Genomic DNA, 24,850 nt, shown 5'->3' with positions numbered 1-24,850 from the left:
TGCAGCTAACTGTAAATATAGAACCTCACCAACCAGGACGTCAGCTTGCTACCGTTGTGGGAATACAGACCATGATCACAAAGTCTGCCGGTTTAAGGATCAGCTCTGTCATAATTGTGGAAAGGCAGGCCATCTGAAACGAGTCTGCCGTAGTAAGAAGGTGCGAAATAAACAACCTCTGAACACCAGGACAAAGGCATATATGGTGGGAAGATATACATCGTCATCTGAATCAGAGGATGAGGAAGTGCTCCACAGATTGGACATACATCATATGCATTCAGCACCCTCAGCAATGACTGTAGAGGTAACCGTGGAAGGAAAGAAACTCAAGATGGATGTAGACACAGGAGCAGCAGTTTCAGTTATCACCCAGAAACAATGGAGAAAACTTCTGATCCGAACAACTGTCCGTCCAACACCAATCAAACTGCAGACATACTCAAAGCAGATACTCCACCCACTGGGGTACGTGAAAGTACAGGTATCCTACAAGGGTCAGACAAAGAGAATGCCATTATATATCCTAGAACATGGGGGACCCCCTCTTTTTGGGAGAGACTGGATTGCTCACTTTGGCATGCCAGACATCGCCATTAACCCCTGCAACACCGTGACCATCCCATCAGGGGATGAAGAGGGATGGGTGAAGTCCCTGAAACAGCGATTCCCGCAAGTCTTTGATAACCATTTGGGAAAAATAAAGCATGACTGTGTGAGACTCAGGCTGAAACCCAACGCCCAGCCTAGGTTCTTCAAAGCTCGGACGGTACCTTTCGCACTCCGAGCAGGTGTGGAAGCTGAACTAAGCCGGCTGGAGGAACAAGGTGTCATCTCAAAGGTAGAGCACAGCGAGTGGGCATCACCAGTTGTACCAGTAAAGAAAGCGAATGGGGACTTACGCATTTGTGGCGATTTCCGCATGGCACTAAATTCTCAACTGGAGATAGACCAGTATCCCCTACCCAGAGTAGATGACATTTTTGCCTCTCTTGCAGGAGGTCAAAAGTTCACCAAGCTTGATCTCAGGCAAGCTTATTTACAGTTTGAGGTCCACCCTTCGTCCCGCAAGTTTCTAACAATCAACACTCACAAGGGACTGTATGAATACAATCGGATGGTGTTTGGGGTAGCCTCCGCCCCAGCCATTTGGCAACGCAAAATGGATGAGATTTTGGCGGACATTCCTTTCACACAGTGCCTGTTAGATGACATGCTCATCACGGGCCTGACGGACCAGGAACACAAGCGTAACGTGGAGCTTGTGTTGGCCAGACTCCAAGAGCAGGGTCTAAAAGTGAACTTAGCGAAATGCCAATTCATGGTACCTAAATTGGAGTTTTGTGGCCACCTTGTGGATGCAGAGGGTATACACACCACGGAAGCCAAAGTTGATGCTTTAGTAAAAGCTCCAGCCCCGACCAACGTCCAGCAGCTGCGATCATACCTGGGCTTGCTGAACTATTACCACAAATTCCTGCCGGATCTAGCACACACTTTGTTTCCATTAAACAAGCTTTTGGAGAAACACTCCAGATGGAACTGGTCGGCTGCATGCCAACGTGCTTTTGAAGTTTCTAAGCGAAAGCTGTTGGCGTCACGCATGCTCGTGCACTATGACCTCCAAAGGCCTCTCACCTTGGCTTGTGATGCCTCACCCTATGGTCTAGGGGCTGTACTATCTCACGTTTTACCAGATGGGTCAGAGAAACCTGTGGCATTCGCCTCCAGGTCCTTGACAAAAGCAGAAAGCAATTACTCTCACATTGACAAAGAGGCTCTGGCGCTCATATGGGCAATTAAGAAGTTTCATCTTTACCTGTATGGTAGGGAATTCACCATACTGACTGATCATAAACCACTCCTTCAGATCTTTAGCCCTGACAAAGGCATCTCCCAGACGACTGCAGCCCGTCTTCAACGCTATGCCCTATTCTTGGGAGCATATAGCTACAAAATCCAGTATCGCAGCCATGATGCCAACGCTAATGCAGACGCCATGTCCCGTCTGACAAGGACATTAACAGACTCTTCTCCACCTGTCAAGAGTTGTCGTTACACTAGCCTGTCCTTTCTGTCTTCCGGGGAAGTAGCAGCCCATACAGCCAAGGATACCTTCCTTAAGACAATACTCTCCTGGGTACGGTACGGTTGGCCTGCAACTGTCACACAGGATTACGAGCCTTACTTCCGTAGGCGTCTGGAATTAACTGTGTCTGGCAACTGTGTTTTATGGGGAGACCGAGTGATCGTTCCACAGACCCTCCGGAGACACATTCTGGAATTGCTACATACTGGTCATCCCGGGGGCACACGTATGAAACAAAAGGCCCGAGGCTATGTGTGGTGGCCAAACCTCGACTCCGATATCACGACATATGTGAATGCGTGTGCTGGATGTGCACAAACTGCGAGAGACCCTCCTCGAGGGTGCGTCCAGCCCTGGACTTGGCCCACGGTTCCCTGGTTTCGCCTACACTTGGACTTTGCAGGCCCGATCAGAGGACACACCTTTTTGATCATTATTGATGCCCATTCAAAGTGGCCTGAGGTCGTTCCTGTTACTCAGCCAACGACTAAGGCGACGATTTCCATACTGTTACATCTCGCTGCTACGTTTGGATACCCCAGAGAAATTGTCACAGACAACGGTGCACAATTCACAAGCCAGGAGTTTCAGGGTTTCCTGACTGCCCACAACATCAAACACAAGTTGACCGCACCTTACCACCCGGCTACAAATGGTCAAGCAGAAAGGTTTGTACAGACCTTCAAACGCTATTTCAAAGCTACTGTGGCTACAAGTAAACAACAGTCCCTGTCACCCCAGCAGCTGGACTCCTTCCTTTCTGCTTACAGAACCACACCACATGCAACCACTGGGAAAACTCCAGCTGAACTTCTTTTGGGTCGGCAGCCATGGACTGTTTTGGATATGCTCCGCCCTCAAACGGTCCAGGAACATGTACGGCAGTCCCAAGACAAGAGGGTCGAACACGACGAGATTCCCCGGTTTACAGCCCAGCAAAAGGTATGGGCCCGATCTTATGGCGCTTCCAACACTCGTTGGCTTCCTGCTATCGTCGCAGAGACTTTGGGACCCAAAATGTATAGGGTCTGCCTGGAAGATGGTTCCATTTGCAGACGGCATGCGGACCAATTGCGTCCTCGTTCTCAGCTGCCCGAATCCCTGACATCGGCTGCACCTCCAGTATCTCAAGGATCTGCTCCTACCGGATCAGGAGGCATTGAGACTGATGCTTGGGGAGACTCTGAACTTTTGAACTCAGCTCCAACAGAGCCCTCCAGCCCTGGTCCAGAGGTCTGCTCACCCTCTGAGCTAGGGAATCCCCTCTTGGCCCCGCCGGTGTCCATTCCGGCCAGCCCTGCTTCCTCCAGCCCCGAGTCGCTGGGTGCCCGTCCTCAACGACACTGTCGCCCTCCTGACCGGTTTCAAATGCAAGACCGGTTACGAGACTTTCGACGGGCCCGCCGAAAGTGATCCGCTGCCATTTTCTCCCCGGAGCTTCCCTGGAAGTTGTTCTCACATCCGGACGTGGAAGAAACCATGTAAATCTCCTGAGTTGGAGGACTGTATTGGACAATTATGAGTACTGTTTTATGCCTGTTCTTGTTTTGTTGTTTTTTTTTTGTTTTTTGTTTTTTTTTTTTAGGTATGGATGGAAGGTGTTATACCTGAAGGGTTTCACATGTACTGTCACTTTAAGGCTGGCTCCACCCAGGAGTGATGACAAGGGTCAAGGGGCAGAGTGGCCATCTTTAGACACATGTAGAGATGTATTGATATGCAGAGCTGTCCTGTAATGCTGTACAGAGAGTCCTGAATAAACATCCGTTGTTCCAGACCAGAGTCCTGTGTCTCTCACAACACGGAGAATATAACAGAACTAGAGCATTAAAAACTGAAATTCATTAAGCAGAGTCCCCCCTTGATCCAAGGGTGACAAAACCACATAAATGGTGCCACCACAGGGTGGGAGGGAGGGAGGGAAGCTCGCCCAGCCATACAGAGACAATTGTGAAAAAACCTGTCCTAACAGGGGCTTCTATAGCCCCCCCCGTATACGTGAGGGGATTCAAAAAGCATGTGTCCCGCCTCAAGTCCTCGGGACAGGCAACTTGAGGCCTTAAAGCGGAGTTCCGGCCTATTTTGCAACTTTAGTGATTCCTGGAGCGCTCGCTATGCTGATCAACAATTGGGCATTTTCAATTTTTTTCCCTTACCTTATTTTCAGGGCATTTTTGATTGTACTTCCTCCTTCTACCCCCTCTGTGGCCACCAACATCACTTCCGCCTTTGCTTTGCATCCTGGGAGCTGTTTGTCATCACTCCCAGGAGGCTGGAATCAGGAAGAAATCCCAAAACACTCCCTGGAATCAGGAAGAAGGACACAGCAGATTACACTGCGGCTTCAGATGCCCACATCCAAGTTGGCCACGCTCAGACAGTGTTTTTAAAAGTAAGATTTTAACTAAAATCCAATACTATACATCTTGTATGTATGCGAATAGCGGTTCTGTAAAGGGCGATGGATTAGTATTATAGGGGTATTTTTAGTTAAAAAAGGTATTTGAGGCCGGAACTCCACTTTAAAGCTATTATCACCTAACAACAATTTTTTTTTTTTTTTTTTTTTTTTTTTAAACGGCGGCCACAATTTCATGTCACGTGCACTTAAGCTGTGCCCACTTGTCAGTGTAAATCTATTCGATTTGAGATAGCAGTGCAGTTTACGATATTCATGGGTTCACCCCAAAATCATAGTTTATAACCTTCTATTTCCCTTGTCTCCAAAAAACTTGCAGTTACCAGCCCCCTTCTCATCAGGAGTAGGGGCAGCATTTACTGGTACTGATCCATGATGTTCTCCCCTGCAGCAGCTAAAAACCAGCTTCTTCTTCTCCTCTCCTTCCCACCAGCATTTAGCTGCTGCAGGAAGAAAATATAGGGGATTGGTTCCAGTAAATGCCCTTTCTTTCTGCTGATGGGGCTGCCATGTGTGCTATCTTGGTTCCCCTCCCACCTCCTGGCAGAGCTGCCAACTTCCCCTCTATTCTCCCACCATCTGCTGTGGGGGATCCTATCACGATGAATTGGGTGAATGGTAGCAGTCACTCTCTCTGTTCATAACTGAAGCATAGTAAACTGTGTTTATTTGTGAAGGAGGAGGGAGATTGTGCAGAGCTTTTCCTGTTAATTGATTCTGTGCAGCTGAGGCTGCAGAAATGGAGATTGAGGACTGTGTCTGACAGTAAGACTCCTGATATTTTGCTAAAGCTCCCCAACAGAGCTGCTAAAGCAAATTGTAAAAAGCAACAAATTAAAATTGTAAAAGATAATAAATTCCTGACAACGTCCACTGCCCAACTGACGCTGTCCACTTCTCTACTAACGGACAAGGCAGTTATTTATTTTTTATAGTGATATTTGTGGTGTTTATATTTTTCTACGTTTTTTCCTTACTATTTAGTTAGGCCTTGTTAGGTAATTTCTTTATAAAAAAAAAAATTGCTAAACTCCCGTGATCTTTGTTCTCTTTCATGTTCAGGTAGATCTCAACCTCCACAAAGGTTGCCTACCCCTGCTGGCGGTTACTACTGGTGGTTACTGCTAGTGGGTAATGCTGGCGGTTACTGCTAGTGGGTAATTCTGGCGGTTACTGCTGGCGGGTACTGCTATCGGGAAGGGTTGGCGGGCACTGCTTGTGGGCACTGTTGGCAGTTACTGCTGGCAGGTAATGCTGGTCATGATGTTAGTTACAGGAAGCAGCGGCTGCAGTAGAGAGCAGAGCCGTTGCTTCCTGTATGGCTCCTGTCACAGGCAGAGTGCATTTCATATCATTCTGCCTGTGATAGAACAGGAACTATACTGGAAGCAGCGGCTCTGTCACTGACTGCAGACATCCTAAGTCTGCGGGTGTCTGTGAGCCAAAGGTGGGAGGTTGTCTAGAGTTCAGCAGCCGGCAGGCCGCATTGCCTGTGGTTCCAGGCCGCATGCGCCCACGGGTTGAACATGCCTGGTCAGTCACAAAGTTATGTACTAAAGACAGAATCCCTACTGGATCTGAACCCTAGGGCAAGTTTTTATTTTTTTTATTTTGTATAGAGTAAGGGAGTGTTATGACCCCTGTCAGTTGGCCATAGGGAAGCTTTCCATTCACTTCCTGTCCCATAGCCAAACAGGATTAAGGCAAAATCCTTCCAAAGTGAAGGAATCATGGGGTGTCACCAAGGTCCCCAGAACTAGTGTTCCCATTGAAAGATTTCCCCTCTTACTGTTCTGGTGTCAACCCAAAAGTTTGGATTTTCTTTTACTTTCACCTTTGATGATGATGCAAGTAGGACAAAAAGAGGATGAATCTCCCTAACTGGGACACACACCGCAATAAAAACTGACAGGTGTCCTGATCCCTCTCTACTAAAAATACTCTGTCCAAAGTTTTGCCTTTAGGGCATGCTGGGGGTGATGGGGAGAGGTTATAAAGGTAACTGGTAAGCTGTTTTTGAGTTCTCGGTTGCAAAGTGACATTCTGTAGTGACTTCTGATTTCTGGTGCTTGTTCTGCTTTTGGCTGGAGTTATTTTTAAGGTTAACTCTGTACAAATTCTTTAGGCGACCTTTGTCCACTCCATTTTAGAACGCTGGTCGCTCAGTGTGACTTTACAGCGTGCCTGAAGAGCTCATGATTTGATCATTTCTGAGTGAAATGCTACCATATCCTAGTGATGAATCCTCATTTACCCTTTCAGCATTATGGGTAAGAATGTTTTTCTTGGGCAAGCAACTTTTCCATTATATGTCAGTGCAATGTGTGTTAGGAATACTTTTCAAGTACACAGAATATTTAGAATATAATTTGTGATTTTTAGGTTGTAATATGTGGCTATAAACCATATACTGTAGGTTTTTTTTTTTTTTTTTTCTTTTTTTTTCAGTTCAAGCAACGGGTTGAACGAAAAATAAACATTCCCCCATCCACGCATTTAATGTCAATGGTGGAATCTCTTATTGTATTCTGGTAAAGAGCCTTGCCTACTGACAGAATACATTGATAAGTGCTGCTTGTTATAACCTGTGGCACTGATCGTTCAGAAAAAACCTGACAGGCTGGTTGAACACTAGTTGATCGACTTGTTTACAACCAGCTTGCTCATACATGGATCGAAAGTTGGCCAGTCCCTGCTGAACTGGGCCAAATCTTTATCCATTTATGGCGAACTTAATAGTTCAGTACTGACACCTTGTCCAGGGCATTAAGATAAATATATTCTCACCCCCCCCCCCCCATCACACATGGATATTTGACATGTAAATTGAGTGGGACACAGCCTGAAATGGTATCATCCGAATATACATCTTCTGCCGTTATCTGCCTTACGATTATCAGTACTATTAATAATAGTTTATGTAGCACCAACAAATGATGCAGCACTTTACTCGCTGTACATTCACATTAGCCCCTACCCCAGGGGTCTCCAAACTTTTCAAACAAAGGGCCAGTTTACTGTCCTTCAGACTTTTGGGGTGCCGCATTATGGCCAGTGGGGGTAGAAAATATCCAGCATCAGTGAGAATAAACATGGTCGCAGGGTTGGTGGTCAGCAAGAGGAGGAGTAGCACCACATCATTGGTTTTATTGGGAGAAATAGTACACCATCATTGGTATCAGTGGAAGAAATAATGCCCCACAGTTGGTGTCAGTGGCAGGAATAATGCCCAGAGGGCCAGATAAAGGCAAGCAAAGGGCCACATCTGGCTCTCGGGCCACAGTTTGGAGACCCCCTGCCCTACCCTGACAGAGTTTACATTCTAAATTCAATATCTCATACACGGGCATATTTTACACAGGAGCCAATTATCCTACCAGCATGTTATTGGCGTATAGGAGGAAACCAGAGTGCCCAAAGGAAACCCACCCAAGGAAGAAATGTAGTCCATGGTATCCTTGAAATTGGGGAGGAGAGTGGGTGACACAAATGGAACAGGATTGGACCTAAAGTGTTTGTAAAGCCTTAAGGTTTTTCACTCCATGCATTAAAGTGAAAAACTGTCTGTGCTCTAGTGCCTCTCCAACCCCCTCTATTTCTTAACTGAGCCCGATTTGATCTAGCGATAGGCAGCTGCGGTCTCTCTCCACATTGGCTCCCACTGCTGTCAATCAAATCCTATGAGGCAGGGCCGAGTCCCGCTGTCTGTGTCAATGGACGCATGAGCAAGCTTTCGGGTGCCCCCATGAAAAGTGGTTTCCATGGGAGCGCCCAATGAGGAGGAGGAGCCTGGAGCGCCGGTGGAGGACCCAGAAGAGGATTGGGGCTGCTATGTGCAGAACCCTTACACAGAGCAGGTAAGTAGAACAGGTTTGCTATTTTAATACAAAAAAAAAAAAGGTTTACAACCACTTTAAGATCGTACACACGTATTGAAATTCATCAATTCAGCAGGAACTGGCTGAATTTTGAATTGTGTGTAGCCTTCTCTGTTCAACAGAAATCGATTAAACCACCTTCTGTCAAACAGTCCTGCTGAAAAATCGGCATTCGATCAGCCGCTGAGGCGCTTGGCTGCAGTACTGATCAGTGTGTTTTGACAGGAGTGGAAAATTCACCCTCTCCGATTTACAATAGCATAGCGAGGGGGATTCCTGCATCCACATCACTTTTGTGAAAGCAGGAATCTTTTTTTTCCCCCTCCATTCAGCCCTCTGATAGAATTAAAGAAAAATGTGTACCCAGGCTTTTTTTTCTGTTTTTTTGTTTTGTTTAGACTGTCCTACAGGAGCCTTTAGTAGAACTATAAGGAGGAACTAATTTGTTTTTCTTATACTGTTATACCTGCCAGTGGGTTTACTTTTCTGTAGTTTACTAGTAACCATACAAATTTGTCCTTTTTACATGTGGATGGGCAGATTTTATCTTCTCTTGAGAAGTCTTGGGAGAGCCAAGCCCTCTTTTTGTTTGGGTCTTTTAGGCCCCTTTCAGAGGGGTAGACTCCGCCAGCGGATCCACCTGCTCAGCGGAGAATCATTGCACTGATCCCTGCTGAGCAGGCGGATGACAGGTCCATGTTCACAGCACTGCTGCAGAAGGAACACGGACAGCGCTTGCTTTCCTCTATGGGCCGTTCGATGTAAACGGACCCCCTCTCTCTGTTTCCATCTGACTGTTATCCGATCTGTCCCGCCGGACTGCTGGGGAACGCATTCCCCATCCATCTGTCTTTAGCAGATAAGATTGGTTTGGATGTTGGGGTGCATAATGGATACATGTTGGTTGACATCCACCACTCCATAGAAAGCAATGAATAGTCTGAACGGGTCCACCTAAAAAAACTCACTGGCGGACCCGATTGGTCCGCTCGTGTGAAAGGGGCCTCTGAAACATTTTAAAGTTATTCAGAATATTTCCTAGTGATATTGTGATCAGTAAATCATTTATTTGTCCTTTGACATTTTAAAGCTAACTGGATCATGTTGTATTCATCTTGTTTGTTCTGAGATGTCACACGGTCCTGCCACTGTTGTCCTTCGGATTGTCAGCATTGTCTTCCTAATGGAATATAAAAAGAATGTAGACAATTTGCTTGCTTCATTTATTGGGGTAAAGCTTTCGGAGGATGACGGGTGCTGTAAAATATTGAAAACTAGGTAAACTTAGGGTCTTGGGGTACAAGTAAATAGCTCATTTTGTCTAATGCAGTTTTTAAAATCACAGTTTACTGTTAATGTCTGTGAAATATTCTGGCTGATTTTCGAAGCTCCGACTCTCGCAAGCTTTTGAAGGGTGCAGCGTTTTGGCTCTTTGAAACAAAGGCAGCTAACCACTACAAGTATTTGACTTGAAGTCCAAAGGCAACACCCTTCACTCTTACTGATGTGTATCATCAGAAGGGATTCAGCAGCAGCGCAAAGTCAATTACAGGGATCGCTTTGTGAGGATAGATTTGATTTGCTTACATAGCTACTGTTTGAATCAAGGGATAAAAGGAAGTTTATCAGTTCTCTGTCGCAGCCTTTTGGAAAAGTACATACATTTACTGAAATGCAATGTTTAATTCTGTCAGTCCGGGACTAGGGAGTATTTCCCTTGCTTTCATCCTTTAAAGAGCAGAGATCATTATATGGGAGGCACCAAGCACAATGTATGGACAGGAGGGACAGATAGGCAGCAGTTACAGGTAAGGGGGTTTGGGTATAAACCATTGTCATTCTTTTCAGAACTTTTAGTTTAGACCAAAACCTAAATGGATTTAAGAGGTACAAAGTTCTTTGAGATCCATGAAATAGGGTATTTTCCCTATTATATCCAACTTTAATTAAAAGAAAAAAAAAAGAGAAAAAACTGTTGGCTGTAACTGGGTAAAAATCATTGAGCATGCTCCTGTCTACAACAGATGGACAATGCAATGTATATTTATTACCAGATGGGATTAATGTTGGAATACTCTGTTTTTCTTCATTGTATCTTTTTGGGTTTTTTTAAAACCTAAAAATTCCCAATCCTTTTCCATTTACCTGGATGGGATTAGAATTTATTTTTATGTTCCCTTTGGTTCATGATGAAAAAGAACATTTTGCAACAGTTTTTCACACAACTTCTCATTTCACCAGAATAGCTCCTGTCCGTCAATAACCGTTTGTTGTGTATATATAGTGTTTATTCCAGTTTTAGCGCTGTGTTTAGCTTTCTTATTCATTGCCAGAGACTTGTACTTACTAATGCCCAGAATAGAGCTCCAGTGTGGCCAATATTCGAGGTCAAGGCTGTAGAATTGTCTCCCTTTCCTCTGCTTGTGTGTTTTTCCACTTTTCTGGCAGAAAATGCTTTGAAACATTAATTTTCACCATATGACAAATACATCCTTTGTCAAAGAAAGGATTATAGGGGAGTCTTTACTCTGTTTTAATGTTTAGCTTTCCGTCATACACTTACGCCAGAGGAGCCACAGAGACAATCTTTCAAACCATCAACAATAACCTACTGTCAGTTGCCATATCATACACCGGTGATGTGCTTGCTGAACAGAGATAATACCTTTTAAGTATTTTCTCATTTATTTTGCATGAATTTAACACATGCATTTGTGACATCCCTGTCAGCTAAACCACCAGCTATACCCAGTGGAGCCAGATGTTTTTTGATCTATGCTCAGTCTTGTCATTACCTTTTGGTGTTGGTCCACCCTAAACTGCTATTTTTTTTGTTTTAGAGCAAGGGTATCCAACCTGCGGCCCACGACTGCTACGAATGTTGAGATAAATAGAGATTAAAAAAAAAATAATAAATATATATATATATATATATATATATATATATATATATATATATATATATATATATATATATATATATATATATATATATATATATATATATATATATATATATATATATATATATATATATATATATATATATATATATATATATATATAATTTTTTTTTTTTTTTTTTTTTTTTTTTTTTTTGGGGGGGGGGGTGTAAAAATGCATTTACACTTAGCGAACACATGCGCCCAAAGAAAAATTTGACCGTGTTTCTTTACTGGACTTTTATACGTTTTGTATCCCACTCTTCACAATCATACCTTATTCATGCCAACTGTTTTTGGCACCAACTATATTTGTTAGCAATTATTTCAAGGATTAGGCCCTTTTACATGATCTGGCCAATCAGGTCCACCTGTCCGTTTTTTAGGCAGACCTGATTGGGGATTGGGCCACCCATTCTACTCTATAGAGGATGTCAGCAGAGATGTGTCCGCTGACACCTGCCTGGCATCTGATCCGGTGAAAACAGACGGAAGCGATACATTCGGATGAGATTAGATGAAAACGGACAGGCGGTCCATTTTCATCCAATTTTCCCATAGAGGACAGCGGGACTCTTGACAGGTCCCTCTCTGCACAGTAAGCGGAGACTGACCTGTCACCCACCTGCTCAGCGGGGATCAACAGAATGATCCTCGCTGAGCAAGCGGAGTCTGTGAAAACTGATCGCCCCTTGTGAAAGGGCCCTAAAGCTCACAAAGGGTGAAGTTAGATTTAAAATATCTGATGAGCACCTTGAGCATTCATTAAGAACTGCTTATACATCCATCGAGCCAGATATTGATGCTCTCGTTCATCAAAAACCATGTCAAATATCACAGTAGTTTTTTAATTTTCAATGATTTTTATTGATTTTGAAAATACAATATCGACAAATATGCAAGAAATGTGACCTACAGAAAATTTTTTGGGGTGTGACTTTGATTTTCAAACTTGTAATTCTTCTATAGTTGTGGTCAGGTGACAGCAGAGCTGGTAGGCCGAGGGGAGTAAAGAGTAATGTGTCCTTGTGTTTACTATTTTATCTAGTTACATTTCCATTTTCTAAACATCTTAAAACCAAATCTCTTCATATTTGGAAGAGAATATTCAGTACATTGTATACAGTACATGTGTGATAGTTTTTGCATTTGATGTGGAATAACGTATACATACTGTGTAGCCAAAACTTTTTCTAGTTTTTTTGTGAGATCACCGGCTAAAATTGACCATAAGGACCCTTTCACAAGGCCGATCCGTTTTCACGGACTCTGCTAGCTCAGCGGGGATTGCTCTGTTGATCCCCGTTGAGCAGTTGGATGATAGGTCTGTCTCCGCTCACTGTGCTGAGACGGACCTGTCAGAGTCCTGCCCTCCTCTATGGGGAGACCGGATGAAAACAGACAGCATGTCTGTTTTCATCCGATCCGACCTGTTGGATGGATGGTGAACTTATCGCCATGCATCTGTTTTCAGAGGATCTTGTCGGATTTGAATGCCAGACGAGTGTTAGCGGACACATGTCCGCAGACATCCGCCTTCCCATAGAGTAGAATGGGTGGCCCGATCAGGTCCGCTTGAAAAATGGACAGGTGGACCTGATCAGTCTGATTATGTGAAAGACACTCTCTGCTAATGAGTGCCCTGAGCCTTGGGGGGATCCTTTAGTGGTGCGAAAAGATCATTTTTGTACTGCAAGGTCTTCCTTTCCTTATGGAGACTCAGGGTCACATCTCCCCCACTGACCCCCCTCATGGAGGTAGCAGATCCCTTGGAACCCCAGCTTCCCATTGTTGCACTGACTGTGGTCCTGCAGTCCTTAGTGTCCCGGGTGTAAGTGGTGTGTGGGCAAAGGACCAGGAGGAAGCATCCCCCGCCTTTCCCTGCTAAGGCTGTCTCATCTTTTTCTGAGCCTGATGCCGCCATGGACGTGGCCTGTCCAGGGGGGCCTAATATCACACCCCCACATCCATGCGATAGGATGATTTCTCCATGGTCGCAGTAGCTGCAGTGTGTAAAACTTTAAAAATGGAGGATGGGGCTGATGTAGCCACGGACGTGGCTGTGTTGTTTGGTACACATAAGTCATCTCGCACTAAAAAGGTGTTTCCTTTTATGTGCCTTATTTTGACTGGTTTTCCTGTAAGGAATGGGAACAACCAAAATTACCCTATTGTGGTCCCCAAACGTTTTGCTTTACATTACACTTTTGAGGAGTCACCTTTATAAAAGTGGACTAGTCCACCAGTGGTGGACCCTCCTGTTTCCAGGTTGAAAAAAGCAACCATGAGCCCAGTAGAGAAATCCCCGTCCTTGAAGGACCCAGGTGACTGGAAAGCGGAGGCTGTGGCATGCAGCATGTTCACTATGGCTGGTTCGACATTGCGGCCAGTCTTTGCCTCAGCCTTGGTGTCTCAGACCCTAACTGAATGGGCCAAGCTTTTGCTCCAGGGCCTGTGGGGATGAGCAGGTCCCCGCTGCTTATGTTGATTTAGCAGACCAGTTGGTCCATGGGCTGCAGTTCATTTGTGATGCAGCTTTGGATACAGCTTCTGTATTGTCCAAACTTTGTTTCAGCGGTGGTGATTAGGAGCATGCTGTGACTTAAGGATTGGTCCGCAGACCAAGCCTCTAAGAAAGTACTCCTTGATCTATCCTTTCAAGGCGATTGCCTGTTTGGGGCTACCCTGGATGACATCATTAAGTGTATCAAGGGGAAGGGGGGGGGGGGGGCAGAGAGAGAACCTTCCTGCCACAGTCAAAGAAAGAGAAGGAGCCTCGCCGCAGACTGGGACCCCCCTCCTCAGCACATATAAAATTATTTTGGGCTTCTGGGACAGAGAATAAGGGAAATAAGTTATTTTAAATCTTCCCCGGGAGATTACAAGCATCCTTGGTCTGGTAAGCCTAGAGCTAGCTTCTCTGGATCCACAGACAAGACCCCTTCAGCATAAAGGTCTGCCCTCACCCATTATTGGGGTGGGGGGACATATTCACTGATTTCCAGCCTCGTGGACCTCCTTCATTGGCATCAAGTGGATCCACAAAATGATTCTTTTGGGGGTACACAGAAAGGGGGACAAAGCATTTCCTTTTCAGTTTTTTTAGGTCCAGAGTCTCCTTGCGTGGATTTATTTCCTGCAAAGGTTCAGGTGATGTCCGAACTACCTAAGGTCCTTCCTGTCCAGGGAATTGATTTACCTAGGTCTAATTTTAATTTTGATAAGGGCGATCCTTCCTCTGGACAAACTTCAGGAACCACAGGCTGTGATTCACCGGCTGCTGTCACACACATAGTTCTTTCTCCATTTTTTCATACAGGTTCTGAGTGGTATCCACATTCAAGAGAGTTCTCTTTGCACAGTCCTACATGCAGCTCCTTTAGCAGGTTCGGCTCCATAGGAGGATACCGAGGTTCATGGCGAGATCACTGGTTCCTCTGGCAGATGCCGCAGGCATCCAAGGGCCACTGTAAGGCCATTATCATCCACGGCTCAGGCTTCTTCCGCAATTTCTGCGAGGAATCAAGAGCGGGAATCTTCCAATCATCCTGTAAACGTTCCTTGGAGGCTTCCTCTCAGGGAAGACCAGTTGTCACAAGGGCTGATATACCACCCTGCTTTACAGTTGCAGGTTTTAATGGCTTAGCTATTGAAAGCCAGGTACTGAGGGATAGAGGTCTGTCTGGATCAGTGATCCCTACTATGGTGAAGGTGAGGAAGTCGTCTTCCAGCATGATATACCATTGTACGTGGAAAGTGTACATTTCTTGGTGTGAGTCAGTTGGCACTCATCCTCGATCCTTTTCTGTGGCTCGGATCTTAACCTTTCTTCAACAGGATGTTGATCAGAAGTTGACCTTGAGTACCATCAAGGGCCAGGTGTCTACCAATCGGAATTGGTGGCATTATCCTGACACTATTTAGTGGTCCTTTTACGTAGTGGTGCCCAAAGATGTCTCTGACTTCCATTTGAATGAGGACATTGTGATGCGTTCCTTGTGCCCCAAGCCGGCTCATCCCAAGAAATTTGCTTTGCATACCTTGGATGTGGTTTGTGCGATTTGGGTGTATCTGGCAGTTACGGAGTCCTTTTTGGAGGTCAGACTTGCTTTTTGTGGTTCCAAACGGACCAAGAAAAGGGCTGGCCGCTTTTTCGGCTTCCATTTCCAGATGGATCAGACAGAAGATGACTCAGGCCTATTCCATTAAAGGTCAAGTTCCACCTTTCCCTGTCACGGCGCATTCTACTCGGCCGCTGAGTGCTTCTTGGGCATTCTGTCATCAGGCTTCAATATTGCAAGTTTGCAAGGCGGTCACTTGGTTGTCTGTGCGTACCTATACAAAAATCTAAAAGGTAGCTACTTTGGCATCTGCGGATGCTTCTTTTGGCCTCAAAGTTTTGCAGGCTGCTGTTTAAGAGGGGTGTTCCCTCTTGATGGGTGTTTTTTCATTAAACTTTTATTTTTTCAGACTGGGCTCCTGTGACCCGGTAAAGGGCACTTATGTTTAGCCTTGGGTTATTTTCCCCACACCTCATTTTTTCTTTTGGCACTGGTTTTGGACGTCATGATTTATGGAGCGCTGTGTCAGTCGATGAACGAAAGAGAAAATTGGATTTTTGTACTTACCGTAAAAACCCATTTTTCTGAGTTCATTGACGGACACCGAACCCACCCCTCTATGGAGTTCTGATACTTTAATACTGCTTGCTACTAAACTGATTACTTAGAGCTGCTTGCTACTAAACGGATTATCTAGAGCAGAGAGGGGGGGTTATATACCAGCTGAGGACGGCCCATGGGCATAGCCAGGTTCTGCCTAGTCCTACTTATGGAGGAGGCAATATAACTCACTAGTTATTATTTATAGAGCACTGTGTCTGTTGATGAACTCAGAGAAATGGATTTTACGGTAAGTACAAAAATCCCACTTTTTACATGCGAAAAATAAAAAAAATTGCTCTGGATCCGAACCGAATATGGATTGTTTACATAGGAATTGTGCCTAGTTCAATTCTTCATAAGGATTTTAATGAGACCGTTTCTGGTGGTGCTTCTTTGTATATTTGAAATGAACAATCTAAAACTGGGGTATGGGTTGATAAATCAGCCTTTCAAACACATCATTGTCATGATAGGTTGTTTTGTATTCTGTCAGAGGTGCTAAACAGACCTTAAGTGTGTTTTTTGCAATTTCCTGTAGATCTTTCATATCATCCAAAAAAATTTATTTTTCCGATTAAAACTGCCCTTGCTAAAATAGGAGGATGAGATAAACATGTAAAAACTGTCATTTCCTAAATGGATTGTGTCCAGTAACTCCACAAGACAGTTTGTGTGTATAATTGTGTCACATTAGGACGACATTGTGGACTATGTCTCTGTAGAATAGCCCCAGAGTCCCAGCATCCAGTGGAATCAAGAATGCAGTGTTGAGCAGAAGGGGAAACTGCAGATTGATCTTCTGGCGATGGATGTAATCTCATTAAAGTGTTGTTTTACTTTAACTTTAGGAAGTGCACCATTCACTTTAGTTATGATTTCTCTTGTGTTTTGACAGTGCCCTGGAGAAGAGAACCGCGTTGGAACGCGCACTGTGTATGTGGGACACAGGCCAGCTTCAGAAACTGATGCGTACATTGCGCCAAAATTCTGCAATAACAGGATTGTCTCATCTAAGGTTTGTTCCTTCTATTTACGTAGCAGGGTATCTAAGCTGTAATTTCAGAACGGGCTCTAGCACTGCTGTAAAGCTTGTCTGAAAGACTTATTTTTTTTACTTTTTGTGTCTGACTGCTAACCAGATAGATGTAAATTCTCTGTCTAGCAGTGGTCTATGTGTGTCAGACATTTGTACTTGTATACATGTGTTAACCAACTTCAGAGATTTGCATTAATGATAAGCACCTTAAAGTTGTTCCTTTATAAGAAAATGATAGGAGGGTGACATTAGTGGTCTGAAATGCTAGTTTTCGGGTAGTGTCTGACTTAGTGATACTAAAACTGGAGAGTGTAAAATCTGTTGCAGCTGTGCATAGTAGCCAATCGGCTTCTAACTTCAGCTTGTTAAATTTAAACTTTGACAATAAAACCTGGAAGCTGATTGGTTTCTGTTCTATTTAAAGTTTGCACTCTCCAGTCTTGGTAAATCAACCTGGCTGTGTTTTAATTTACATTGTCTCTTCTATTCCTGTATGTGGATGATGGCACTGTAGTTATTTTAATAAAAAAAAAAAAAAAAAAGTACCTTTTTTCCTAATCAATATACAGCTGTCAAATGACCCAGCTCTTTCCCAGCCTGTCTGCAGGGAAACCTAAGCAGAAGCAGCTTTTAGTTCCTGTGCTGCTGGTCATAAGTTAAAAAGAAAAGCCTTTAGAATACAGGGTAAAATAAATAATATCAATAAACTGTTTTTAACTGGCACACACATTTATATTTGAAATCAAATATTTATTGTTTTTTTGGCAATTACATGGTGTAGATGGATTTCTGCCAGTCAAGTTTACCAAAGGAAAATACACTGAAATTGGTTCAAAAATGTAACCCACTAAGTGGGGACCAGGAGTGTAGCCTGACATAGAAGTACCTACACTAACATCAGAGATGGGGCACTGAAACATACTTCTTGGCCAGGCTGCAGTCTCAGTCCCCACGTAGTGTATTACATTTCTGGACGTGTTGCTGTGCTTTCTCCCTCAGGTTATTCAAGGTCCTCTTCAGTTTTACCATCCCGCCTTCTTTATCTCCTTTTTCCGCTATTTCAGTGAGTGTTCATTTTGCTCCTGTAAGCTGTAATGCAGAAATGCACAAGGAAGAACTCCTAAGGATGCTTGTGATATGTCATAATGCTTCCGGAGCAGAGCTGATTAACATTGGTTTAGACTGGAGCTTCCTTTGCTGCACTGCATGCTCTAGAAACAATGTCCCAAATTTACCAGTTGTGAAGTCAATGTTTGTTTTGTAAAAGTCTTTCTTCACTTGACCACTTTTCTAAAGCAGGCACCCCACTCAAAATTAATTTTAGACATTCACAGCACAGAGCATTTTATTTTTTACATCATTTACATAATTTATTGTGGTGAGGACGAGAATCAAGTGTCACTCCCTAAAAATACCTTTTGCTGAGATTGTTTGACCAGTTCTGGTATTGGTGACTTGCTTGACGTTCACATAAAGAAGTATTCCAACAGAGGAAGTGTATTTGACCTTTTCTGCTTTTTAATTAAATATAGTTCTTCTGCATATTTTTGATGATCTAGATGAAGATTTAAAGTGATTGTAAACCCTTATTTAATTTTTTTTTTTTTTTTTTTTTATAACGTCATACTTACCTGCTCTGTGCAGTATTTTCACACAGAGCAGCCCTTCTTGGATCTCCTGATGGTGCTCATGGCTCCTTCCTCCTTTTCCACTAAGTGCCCATCATAGCAAGCTCCCGAGCCTGCTTTGTGTGTCCATGGATGCATAGAGCTCGCCCCCCCCCCCCCACCCACCTTCCCTGTCACTGGTTGTGACAGACAGCAGCGGGAGCCAAATGAGGAGGGAGAGAGACGCTGCTCTTGTGCACATTACTGGATCGAGATCGGGCTCAGGTAAGTAAAAGGGAAAGCTGCTTTTTACCTTGATGCAGAAAATGCATTAAGGTAAAAATACTTCAGCCTTGAGAACCTTTCAAGATAAAAATAAGATGTCGTCATAAAGCAGAGATACACACCCCCCGCTACCCTCACTTCAGATGGCTCTATATAAAGTTTCAGCTTTGCTTTGCTATTTGTTTAGAAGACCAATGAAAGCTCTGTGATTCCTGTTTGGCAGATTCACTCTTTATTAAAAGTATATTTGTGAGACCCCTTTCACACGAGAGGACCAATTGGGGTCTGCCTGTCATTTTTTTTAGGCGGACCCAATCAGATCCTCCATTCTTCTCTACAGGTGTCCATTGACATCCACTGACATCCGATCCTATCCACGAAAAACAGACAGATGGGGGATCCATTCCCCATCCCTAGGGCGGATCAGATGGAAGCCAGTAGTAAACTGACAAAGCATTCTGTTTACATTTGACCGCTCATAGAGGAGAGCAGGCTGTCTAGTTCTGCTCTGCATAAGTGGAGTAGACACAGACCAGCCATCCACCTGCTCAGTGGGGATCAGGGAACTTCAATGGAGCCTGCCCCATGTGTAAGGAGCCTAAAACAAAGTTTTGATATGAAAAAAAAATAGCCAAATATTTGTTAATAAACCTGTTAACCTAAATTAAAATCATGTTTTCTCTATAAAGGAGATATATATATATATATATATATATATATATATATATATATATATATATATATATATATATATATATATATATATATATATGTGTATATATATATATGTATATGTGTATATATATATATATATATATATATATATATATATATATTGCTTTTGTTCATTGACGGACACAGCTCCTGGTTTTCTTAACCATTGGGTTTTACTGCCACCTACAGGAGTATAACACTAGGCAGAAAAAAAGATTTGCTACACCTATGGGCAGTCCTAGGGGGTATATTCTTTCTCCCTGCTATAGGTATTCCGTTTTTTTTTTTTTGTTTTTTTTTCTGCCTAGTCAGGAGAAGGAACCTAGTTCATTGCCGGGATCTCTGGTCCTGGCAATTTTTTTTGCGGCAGGCTGGATAATCTAGACTCAGTCTGGCCAGGGTCTCTCCCTGAGGCCTAGGGATCCCTCCTGGGTTCCTCGAAGCTTTGTGGTGCCACCATTTTGTTGTAGCCTGTGTGATTCTATGCATGGTAGCCCTGTTTTTGTAGTCCGGCGGCCATTTTGCGGTGGTTTGCCATTGAAAATAGCGGCGGCCATGACAGAGGAGCCTGGTTGGTGGCGATTTAGACTGTGGGAGCCCCTCCTCATCCCCTGGTGCTGACTCGTGGATCATTTTACTTCCTTATCGCCGCGTGTGCAGTGCAGATTATCCTGGTGGCTGGCTGCAGGTGCCTGTTTCTGGTGGGTTCGGAGTCTGGTGGGGTTCTCTCCCTCTCTTCTAAGGATCGCATGGTGCTGCCAGCATGGTGGGCGTGTCCCTTGCAGTGTTTTAACACCTGTTTTGTGGGGTCCCCCCTGGTGACTCATGTTTGTCTTTGGAGCACATCTCCCCACCTGATCCGCTCTCTGAGACTGCTTGGACCTCCGGGTCCCAACCATCCATCGATGCACTGACGGCAGTCCTGGAGTCCTTTGTGTCCCGGGTGGAGGTGGCTTTCACGCGACGGGCTAGCAAAAAGCGCCCCCTGCCGCAGCTGCGACGGAGGCACCGGTTCCCTTTGGCACTCACAAACCATCCAGAGCGGCAAAGGTGCTTTCCTTTCCCTGCCTATTTTGACAGAATTCGCTAAAGAGTGGGAACAACCAAAGCGTCCCCTTGGGGTCCCTAAGTGCTTTACTAGGGGTTACCCCTATGAGAAGTCCCTTATGAAGAAGTGGACTGTTTCACCGATGGTGGACCCTCCGGATTCCAGATTGAACAAGGCAACTATGATTCTGGTTGAAGAGTCTCTGGCCTATAAGGATCCGACTGACAGGAAGGCAGAGGCTATGGTCCGCAGTATGTACACTCTGGCTCGTTCGGCCGGTATTCACCGTTGCCCTGTCGCAAACTCTGACCGAGTGGGCTAAGCTTTTACGCCTTGACCTGGACGGAGAACAGCTCCCCCTGCCTTTTGCTGAGCTGTAAGACCAGCTGGTCCAGGGGCTGCAGTTTATCTGTGATGTCTCTTTGGATGTGGCTCCCCTAGTGGCACGGCTTTCTGTTTTGGCAGTGGTCCTTCTGCGTCTTTTTGCTCAAATGCTGGTCTGCGATGATCGCCTGTTTGTAGCTACCCTGTATGACATCGTAAAAAAGTTTTTCTCTTGTCCCCCCAGCAAGGTTCTTTCCTTCCAACTTGCACCTGTCACCCGACTGCAAACAGAGTCTGTTTGGGGCGGTACAAGACCTGTTGCTTCAAGGAGTGATTGTCCCTGTTCCGACTTCGGAACGTTTTCAGGGTTTTTTTACTCAAAATATTTACAGTTCCCAGGAAGGTAGGTAAAGTGCATCCAATCCTGGACCTCAAGGCGCTGAACTGCTTTGTGGGGGTGCAGAAGTTCAGAATGAACTCCATTCCAGTTTGGTAGTGGCATCCCTGCGTCATGGGAATTTCCTTGCCTACCTTCACATTCCAATATGTGCCAGTCACCAGCGCTTTCTCCACTTTGCTGTGGGAGAGGAGCATTATCTGTTTGTGGCATTTACGTTTGGTCTCGCCTCTGCTCCTCGGGTCTTCACGAAAGTGTTAGCCCCAGTGCTAGCTTTGTTATGCCAACAAAGGATTGCGGTACTGGGCTACTTGGACGATCTCCTTCTGCGAGCGGAGTCTCAACCTGCTCTGGTGGAAAATCTGGCGATCACAATACAAACTCTGCAGGAGTACAGATGGATTCTGAATTTTCAGAAGTCTGCCCTGGTTCCGCCTACAAAGCTGGACTATCTGGGCCGGACTCTGCCTTATCCAGAGTGCTCCTTCCTCTGGACAAACTCCAGAAATTGCAGGCTGCAATTCGTCTCCTGCTGCCCAGCAGATGGTCACCCCTCGCATGCTGGTACTGGGCCTGATGCTGTTTACCTTTTTTGAGGTGGTTCCGTTTGCACAGTTCCATACGAGGTCCCTGCAAAGGGAGATTCTGGCCAAATGGGACAAGGCTCCACAGTCTCTGGGCAATCAGATCCAGCTGAGTCGGGGAACAATAGTCCCCGATATGGTGGCTTCATTCTCAGGCTCTTTTGGGTGGGCAAATCCTTCCTCCCCTTTTGTTGGACAGTTGTCACCACGGATGCCAGCCTGTCCGGCTGGGGAAGTGTCCTCGCCAAGCATTCTGTTTAGGGGATTTAGACACTGCCGATCAGTGTCTTAGAACTCCGAGCGATCAGACTGTGCCTGGACCATGTGCCTGGACTATTTGACGGATCGTCTTCAGGAATGTCCAGTGAGCAATAAATCAGACAGTGCCACGGCCGTAGCTTATGTCACTCACCAAGAGGGGCACAAAAAGTGTCCTGGTGGTTCTTGAGGTAGCCGGCATTATAAGCCGGGCAGAACGGTTAGTTTTAGCCCTCTCCGCCATACACATTCCTGGGGTGGAAAACTTGCAGGCATTCTACCAAGGGGAGTGGTCCCTTCATCTGGAGGTGTTTCATCAGTTGTTTTCTGGTGGGGCATCCCCGAGGTGGATCTGTTGGCCTCTTGGCTCAACCGAAAGGTGCAGAGGTTTTGGGGCTTGGTCACGGGATCCTCTGGCGGACGCCACAGACGCGCTGGTGGTCCCGTGGGGTCGGAATCATCTGTTTTTTTTTCTTAAAGCTGCTGCCAAGACTTCTATGCATGATCGAGGCAGAAGCGATTCCGGTCATCTTAGTGGCTCCGGACTGGCCTCGCCAGCCTTGGTACGCCGATCTGGTGCAGCTGGTCACAGATGTTCCTTGGAAGCTTCCTCTCAGGGAGGATCTGCTGTCTCAAGGACCGATCTTCCATCCTGCTTTACAGTCGCTGGCTTTGATGGCTTGGCTGTTGAAGGCCAGGTGCTGAAGGATAGAGGTTTATCTGAGTCGGTTAACTCAGTGTTGAGTCTTTTGGGGTTCATCCTGGCTCCTTCTCGGTGGCTCGGATTTTGACCTTCCTTCAATGGGGGGTTGAACAGAAACTGGCCTTGGGTACCATCAAGGGCCAGGTGTCAGCTTTGGCGGTCTTCTTTCAATGACCTTTGGCCACAGACTCCCTGGTGCGTACCTTTCTTCATGGTGTCCAACATTTGGTTCCTCCAGTGTGGTCTCCTTGGGATCTCAATTCAGTGCTTTCAACCCTCTAGAAGCTCTTTGAGAACCTACAGGAGATTCCCCTGCTTACGCTGTCCCAAAAGGTGGCCTTTTTGGAGGCCAACATCTCTGCAAGATGGGTGTTGAAACTGGCGGCGTTATCCCGTGGAGGTTGAAGAACCACCTTATCTCTGATGATTCACAGAGATAAGGTGGGTCTTCACCCCTGTCCGTTGTTCCTTCCAAAGGTTGTCTCTGATTTTCAGTGGAATGAAGACATTGTGTTGTCTTCCCTGTGTCCCAGGCCTAAACATTCTAAGGAAATTGCCTTGCATGCCTTGGATGTGGTCCAGGCAATTAGGGCATACCTGGCAGCTACGGAGTCTTTCAGGAAGTCAGACTCACTATTTGTGCTCGCGGATGGACCTCGTAAAGGGTTGTTCGCTTCCTCTGTAACTATTTCCAGATGGATCAGACAGACAGTGATTAAGGTCTATTCCATAAAGGGTCGGGTTCCTCCTTTCCCTGTTAGTACCACTCTACTCATGCGCTCAGTGCCTCCTGGGCCTTCCGTCATCAGGCGTCAGTGATGCCGGTTTGCAAGGCGGCCACCTTGTCGTCCGTGCACACTTTCACAAAGTTTTATAAAGTGGATGTGTTAGCATCTGCGGATGCTTCTTTTAGCCGCAAGGTTTTGCATGCTGCTGTTGAGAGGACCTGATCCTCTTTGAGGGTGTATTTTGTTTTTTTGTTTTTATTGAGCTCCTGCTACCTGATTAGCTACTGTTTAGCCTTGGGAATCTTTTTGCTGTTCCCACCACTCACATTTTTTAATTAAAAAAAAAAAACATTAGTTTTTCATAGAATAACAAACAAGCATTACATGTTCATCAAACAATTAACAGGTGCATGGCCATACAATAATAAAGATTTTGTGTTCAAGGTAGCAAATATAAACTAAAACGCTCGGGCATCCCTTGCCTGAAACTTGCATCATCAAACGTAATTAGTTGAGAGCCTGATCATGCCTGGTTCTGCGTCCCGAAGTGACGCACTTTAACACACCACGATAATAAACAGGTGTACAGTAGGCAGGTGGAAATATACCCTCCCACAGGGAGGACAAAAGTAAAATGAAAAAGCAGTAAAGCTAGAAGCAGAGCTGGTGAAAAAAGGGGAAAAGTAGAGGAAAAAGGAAGAGGGGCTAGGGCGAGGCTGCCGGGGCAGAACCTAAAGGAATTGCCAAAAGGCACAATATGATCAGCCGGGTTCTTGCAAATAGGCGTCAGTGCCAGAAAAATATACCCGTGCTCTCCACAGTATTTTTAATGGTGGCCGTCAGATGCTCCATTTGTTGGATCTCATTAATTTTAGAAAACCACAGGGAATGTGTGGGAGGTTAAGTCTCCCGCCACATAGCGGGAATACAAGCTTTTGCAGTATTGAGAAGCTGAATAGTCAAAGATTTGCAACGAGCACCTCGTCAAATGCAATAAACAAAGCGCAGGGTCATCTCCCACCTCGACCGAAGTCAGCTGCCTGACGACCGACGCGACTTCGTCCCAAAACCCCCAAAGTAACCCCCTCATGTTTAACACTGCTTTGGGACGTCCCAATGGTTAACAATATCAGGAGCTGTGTTCGTCAGTGAACGAAAGAGAAAATGGGATTTT

The 24,850-nt window shown here is 45.1% G+C and overlaps 1 protein-coding gene across 6 annotated transcripts in view; it reads left to right on the top strand.

Annotated features, from left to right (window-relative positions):
• ATP11C (ATPase phospholipid transporting 11C (ATP11C blood group)) overlaps nt 1–24,850 on the top strand; it is a 280,200-nt gene that overhangs the window by 78,747 nt on the left and 176,603 nt on the right. For 5 of the 6 annotated variants that reach the window (XM_082262974.1, XM_082262973.1, XM_082262975.1 and 2 more), the window contains exons 1-2: nt 6,647–6,778; nt 16,888–17,007. In XM_082262974.1, the coding sequence (XP_082119100.1) occupies nt 6,728–6,778; nt 16,888–17,007 (171 nt within the window). In that variant the 5' untranslated portion in view covers nt 6,647–6,727. Of the gene's footprint in view, nt 1–6,646; nt 6,779–16,887; nt 17,008–24,850 lie in introns of those variants that run through there. The other variant, XM_082262976.1, reaches the window with a different exon arrangement.

Source organism: Pelophylax lessonae (genome assembly GCF_965119305.1).
Source record: "Pelophylax lessonae genome assembly, chromosome: 7".
Classification (NCBI taxonomy): domain Eukaryota; kingdom Metazoa; phylum Chordata; class Amphibia; order Anura; family Ranidae; genus Pelophylax; species Pelophylax lessonae.
Note: the sequence above shows the minus strand (reverse complement) of the source record. Positions and strands in the feature narration are given on the sequence as shown.